Genomic DNA, 6,000 nt, shown 5'->3' with positions numbered 1-6,000 from the left:
CAGTGTACGCTCGTAATCCCAGTCACCGCACCGCCTTCCTCGTCCACGTCGTCGTAGGGGTGGACCGCGCCCGTCAGCCACTGGTGCTTGCCCGGCCCCCACACAATGTTATCGTCCCTCTCCACTTCCCTGGGGCACTTCCCGGCATTGATCATATCTTCGATCCGGTGGATGTCGTCCTTCCTGTTGTACCGGTAGCCAGACACCTCGAATCCCTTGAAGGCGCGATCGATGTAGATGTCCTTCTCTCCCTCGTCGTCCCCGGAGGACTCCCAGATCTTCACCAGCTCCACCGTCAACTTCGCGGCCTTGGCAGCGCTGTAGAGCACCGCGTCCTGGCCGCGCAGCATCTTGGCCAGGCACTCGGGGCTACACGTCTCCAGCAGCGCCTTGTGGTACAAGTTCTCGCACGGGAATCCAAACACCTCCTTGCGCTCGACCCTCGTGTGGAGTTTTGCCAAGAACTCGGGCAGCACCGGCGACACCTTCTTCATCGTCTTTGGAGCTCGAGCAGCGAATATGTGGTACGTGAGCATCACACAGGTCCCTTTGCTCACCTTTTCCAGCTGGTACTCATACCCTCTCCGGATTGCCACCCAGTTGAGATCATTGTTGTGCCACTCGTGGAAGAGTTCCAAGCCATCGTTGTTCTTGACAACCAGATCGCCACCTCGGAATCCTGGCAGCAGCACCAAAAGGGTGGCGCAGTGCTCGCCTTTATTCCTCCATACCGGCGACTCGTGTTTATTCGTGAAGACCGACAGCCGAACGAGCTCGTGCTCAAACTGGTCGGGTCCCATGAACGTTTTCACCTCGTCCAGGATACCAGACAAGCCCAGGCTCGCCATGATTTTTGGCCTTTCGAGGGAGTAATCCTTTTTGGTGCTGCAGGCCTGGTGGAGATCACTGATGTTGTTCTTGAGCTTGCTCGGGTGCTCGAAGACGAAGCAGTCCCTGTTTACCTTGTAGCTGATCCGGATGGTTTTGTCCAGCGCCACCGCTCCGGCGATGAAGGGGGTCTTGCATAGCTTCTTTATTTCAACCGGGATAGCTCCAACGTCTTCAGACATGGCTCCAAGCTCCCTGTGACAACAACACAACTCACGGACACAGGGTATGTATGGTTCTTTTATATATAGCCCAAGAGCCTTATAGCTCAAGGTTTGCTCATGCAAGGTATATGCGGTCTCTATGTCCGCGGGCCTTGTTCGTGAAGGTGGCAAAAAATGCCACCGTCCGGAGGTTTGCGACTGAAGCAGCGAAGGTGGAGGACAGTGTCTGGTCCTGGAACGTCAAGCTATCGGAGTATGGCCGGAGTGGGAGGGTGTCCGATGCGAAGCGGACGTTCGACAGGATGGAGCAGCGGACTGTTGTTTCGTGGAACGCACTGATCACTGCGTTTGGTCGACATGGCAAGTGTGTCGAGGCTGCCAAGAGCTTGTTCGACAGAATGCCGCGATGGAGCGGCATATCATGGACAGTGATGATCGCGGCTTATGGCCTCCGAGGCCAGGTAGAGGATTCCAGAAAGCTGCTGCGGACTATTCCCGAGCCAACTTTCGACGCCTGGGGTGCAACCATAGCAGCCTGCGCACAAAACGATCAGAAGGAGCTGGCGTTTGAGCTGCTGAAGCTCATGGACCTGGAAGGGATGAAACCGTCGCAGAGCACGCTGTCGATAGTTCTATCCGCTTGTGCTAAGGCCGGGGCTCTGAGGGACGGGAAGCTCGTCCACCAGAGCTTTCTACTCGCCGGAGAAGCGCCGCTCGACGTCGTCCTGGGGAACGCGCTTGTACACATGTATGGGAAGTGTGGCTGCTTGGAGCTCGCCAAGAACGTCTTTGCCGAGCTAGAGACGCCGAACACGATAAGCTGGAGCTCTTTGGTCGCTGCATACGCTCGAGGAAGCAAAGGCAGCAGCGCACTGGAAAACTTCTGGAAGATGAGACTGGAAGGCAACGATCTAGACCAGATTGCCTTCACCAACATTCTATCGGCTTGCAGCCACGGGGGGCTCTTGAGACATGGCTGGACGTTTTTCAACTCCATGGTCGAGGACCACTGCATTGCTCCGACGCTGGAACACTTCTCGTGCCTCATCGACCTCCTCGGTCGCATTGGTCAGGTGGATGCGGCCGAGGACCTGTTGAAGTCGATGCCGACGAAAGCCGATGCTGCGTCGTGGAGGTGTCTGCTGGGTGCTTGCCGGAGCCACAACGAAGTCGGGATTGGTACTCATGCTCACGGCCATGCTTCGACGATAGATTCAGGCGATTCAAGTGCGTATGGACTCCTGTCCAGCATACACAGGGCCGGGACCTCTTTTCACTGAGTTCCAACAGCGCAAGCTTCCAGCACGCAGGTATTTTATTCTGAAAGCTAGGTTTCTACCGTTTTCAAACAGAAGCAGTTCAGGATTTCGGATGAAGGCGCATGGAGCCGGCGTTTTTGTCCGCGCGGATCCGCTCGATCTAGCTTGCAATAAAAAACTCTTACAAGCAGCGTCCAAAAACATGTAAGCCGCCCGAATGGGACACAAGAATGGCTGGTAACTGACTTCTCTTGGATGTAGGAATCAGTGATCGACATGCAACACAAGCCTCGCGGCCGTATTGAGGTACTGTGATTCTTTCTCTTCTTGCATGCTACTTCTTAGAAACTTAGGCAGTCTTCCCAGTTCCTAGTGTGTTTCGAAGTGTCGTCTATTCCAGACACAAGCTACTGCTACTGAGTCATATTTCCCGATGCTGAAGTTTCTCTTGGTAGCCAGTAGGGAAGAAGAGTTTCTGATAGGCTCAAAAACTTACAAGACGAGATTGAGTTCAATTGAGTTTAAGCTGCCTTGGCTGTGGTGGACTTGATCAAGAAGCTGATTAAAGTCCCATAACTCTCTGCATATGGTATGTTATAAATACTAAAAATTCTTATTGGTTGTGAAATTAATTAATGAAAAAATTAGATAAAATATAATACCCTTTTATAGTGCATTGTTTTACGATAATAGGTTAAATTATTTAAATCTCAAGTACTCCAGATATATTCCAGCTTATTAGGAGGAGTTTTGTTTGATTGGAGGCACCTGCTGCAGTCATGACCATATAATTAATAGGGTATCATGTGGTAGATCTCCTCAGCCTAGAGACAGTTCGTTATCTTTGATCATCAACTTATGTTTTGCACAGCCTCACTGCTGCTTCTATCCACAAGATCTAAGTTCTCCGCAACCTCATCCTTATGTAACTATGGATAAGAAGAGCAAATAAAATTGCTGAAAATGGATGAAAATCAGTGCACATAGGAGGAGATATCCGGATTCGAACCAGAGACCCATTGATCTGCAGTCAATTGCTCTACCACTGAGCTATACCTCCAGCCCACCACAAGCTCCTGTTACTGACATTCTCTTTTTCAATGTTTTGCCCTCCAAAGAGGAAACTTTTTGGTCGGTACGTAGTTTTTTAATGTGCGCATGGAACGCGAGCGTGGTATTTCCTTGTTAAAAAAAGCTCCCCCTACAATGGACGGATGATCTTCACATGGCGATTATGCAAGCAAAGGTCGCTATACGAATTTTATAGCATAGAAAAAAAGAGCGAGAACGCGATGATTTGTACACGACAAACTCGCGACACCTCACTACCCGCAACGCAAGCGATGGGGTCGCTCTTTTCTCGGACTGACTTGTCCCCAGGGCAGCCGGAACTTGAATTAAATTGGGGGCCATTGACATTGGCCTGGCACATCAAAGAATTTGGAGCTGGAGACCATCAATCTCGTCAAATGGGCGATCGACCGATCTAGAGCGAGCTCCTCAAATCGCTGGTCGCAGATCAATGGGTGGATTTTTGGCGATTGGCGATGGCGACGCGCATTGATGTCACGGCATTCCGATGCTTTGGCCGCTTGTTCGCGGTGAAATCAATGCTGCGACACCCTTGTTCCAGTCTCACTGGTCCCTCACGAACCATTGGAATGAACCTCCCAAAAGCTCCAAGAAAAAAATGTGTGCCCGGACGAGGCAAAAGATCTGCAGTGGTACTGGATCCCTCCACCGGCTACGGAGGCGCCACGATTCGCGGCGAGATAAACGGAGCAAATGGATGGGTCGACGGCTGCCACATTCAAGGCTGTGGCGCCACGACCGCCACGCTGGCGTGCCGACGTGGCGGATGAGGTAAAGCCCGGGCAAGTTTTTTAAAATTTAGAATTTTCGATTTTCTTTTCTTTTCTTTTCTTTTTGCTCCGTGTGTGGCAGCTTTGATTGATTTGTTTGCTTGCTGGGGAGAACATTCATCGATGTTGTGTTTAGAAACTCTTTTCTTCTTTCCAAATTGTTTGATCAGATCATTCCAGAGTTGTTTTTCTTGTGTTGTTTTGCTATGATTGTCCTTGGAGATCAAGTACCATCATCAGACGACCAAAGTGCGTGATCGAGGAAGCCCAGTGAGCTTGGCTGGATCCAACCAAATGGAACTAGCTCTAGGATTGATAAAGAGTTAGGGTTCTTCATTTCGTATCGCTATAGTGTACTGGATTGATGCTTCTTTCTTGGCTCCTGGGAAGGGCCAGGAGAATATATATAAGGCCCACAGCACAATCTTACAAGTCACTGATCGATCGATACGTGACCCCAACTTTGATATAATTGTCCCTCCCAACTTCTGGTGAAAGTTCTCACTCTTTGGAGGGATCGGGTCAGTGGACGGAAATTCGCGACAAACAACACGGATTGATAAGGTCGTGGAATACAATAGCTCGTATCTAGAATATCGCGTGTAAGGCAACTTCTTTCTGTTCTTTTTCTGTTGTTGTTTTGTTATACATGGAGCGATCTGTCCATGGAAGATTGATGTGTGGGTCAAGGCTCTCTGACTCCCTCTGACTGTCTCTGACGAAGCACAACGCAAAGCTATGATCGCTCGCAAAGTTCCAAGGTGGTGGTCTTTCCAAAGACCAGCAGCGAGCAGGCAAAGCATATAGTGGCATGAGTGTGTGCTACACCGAGAAAACTGGAAGTCATAGCGCCATACGTAGCCTTTTGTATCACAGAGATACACTATACCACATGGTTTTCTTACGAAAGCACCGAAAGAAGGTTGTGCATTTTCGAAGCAAAAGGAACACTTTGTAACCGTAGAGATCAGAAGATTCCCCATCCAGTGTACGTTGCGTTCTAGTGGAATATGTTACCGAGGGGGTGTGTCGCTTGTAAACAACAAGCCATGCTGTACAAAACCAAGTTTTTCTTCTTTGCTGGACGAATTGTTATATCGTTTTGGAGTGGGCGATCGTGGTCGTATGAGAAACGGAATCGTCGCAGGACAAAATATCTGACTCGTAACACCACTCGAAAGCCGAAACACCAATGTTCATACGTCATTCCTGAAAGAATCTAGCAGAAAGACTGCAAGAACAAGGAAAGGGGGAGCCTAGTGCTGATCGTTTCCTTCTTGATCTGTGTGATTGCTTCGTTGTTACAAAAATGACACTCTCACAGTAAGAAGAGACACAGAGACACAGATCTTTAAAACAAAAGCTAGAGATCTCTCCTTTTAGCAAAGCTTTGTTTTTGTGTTTTGACTAAACCACTGAGGAGGGACCAACCAAAGTGGTCGCTCTAATGCTTATAAAAATGTGATGTTGGTGTCACCACAAAGTTTACAAGCTTTTCTTTGTTCTTCTTTCTTTTTTTTGGTTCTTTCGTCACCCTCGCGACTCTCATGGGTTTCCCTTTTAGCCTGGCATCCAACATAAAGGCTTTGCCAAATAGCAGACTCCGATGCAACCAGTCGAGGGTACAGCTTCCCGACATTCGCTTGGAAAGATTCCATTGCTACTGCATCTTTTTTCTTCCTTCGTACACCAAAAGAAGTAGAAGGTCACGGGGGAAAAAAAAAAGAAAAAGCTCGAAATCTTGGGTAAAAACTTTGGCTTTCAAACCTTGGAATGGATGATCACATAAGCTTTTGTTGGCCATTTCAGTAGAAAGAGCTCAAGGCT

At 49.1% G+C, this 6,000-nt stretch overlaps 1 protein-coding gene and 1 non-coding gene across 4 annotated transcripts; one reads left to right on the top strand and one right to left on the bottom strand.

Annotated features, from left to right (window-relative positions):
- The first annotated feature begins 1,003 nt into the window (after positions 1-1,003).
- On the top strand, positions 1,004-2,970 carry LOC9646069 (pentatricopeptide repeat-containing protein At4g02750). Of its 3 annotated transcripts, none has more exons than XM_002969982.2 (4): positions 1,004-1,114; positions 1,177-2,362; positions 2,416-2,515; positions 2,573-2,970. In XM_002969982.2, the coding sequence occupies exon 2, from the start codon at positions 1,181-1,183 to the stop codon at positions 2,330-2,332; it is 1,152 nt and encodes a 383-aa protein (XP_002970028.1). In that variant the 5' UTR covers positions 1,004-1,114; positions 1,177-1,180; the 3' UTR covers positions 2,333-2,362; positions 2,416-2,515; positions 2,573-2,970. The 3 variants fall into 3 exon arrangements, with proteins under 3 accessions (XP_002970028.1, XP_024530744.1, XP_024530742.1); XM_024674976.1 differs by having other exon boundaries at positions 2,411-2,515; XM_024674974.1 differs by having other exon boundaries at positions 1,177-2,515.
- A 329-nt stretch (positions 2,971-3,299) lies between these two features.
- On the bottom strand, positions 3,300-3,371 carry TRNAC-GCA. The gene has a single exon. It is a non-coding gene; the product is annotated as a tRNA-Cys (tRNA).
- Positions 3,372-6,000: the final 2,629 nt, after the last annotated feature.

Source organism: Selaginella moellendorffii, unplaced genomic scaffold (assembly GCF_000143415.4).
Source record: "Selaginella moellendorffii unplaced genomic scaffold, v1.0 SELMOscaffold_13, whole genome shotgun sequence".
Taxonomy (NCBI): domain Eukaryota; kingdom Viridiplantae; phylum Streptophyta; class Lycopodiopsida; order Selaginellales; family Selaginellaceae; genus Selaginella; species Selaginella moellendorffii.
Note: the sequence above shows the minus strand (reverse complement) of the source record. Positions and strands in the feature narration are given on the sequence as shown.

What these genes read in the sequence shown, in the direction of transcription:
- LOC9646069 (XM_002969982.2), top strand. Translation starts at nt 1,181, where the DNA reads ATGCGGTCTCTATGTCCGCGGGCCTTGTTCGTGAAGGTGGCAAAAAAT.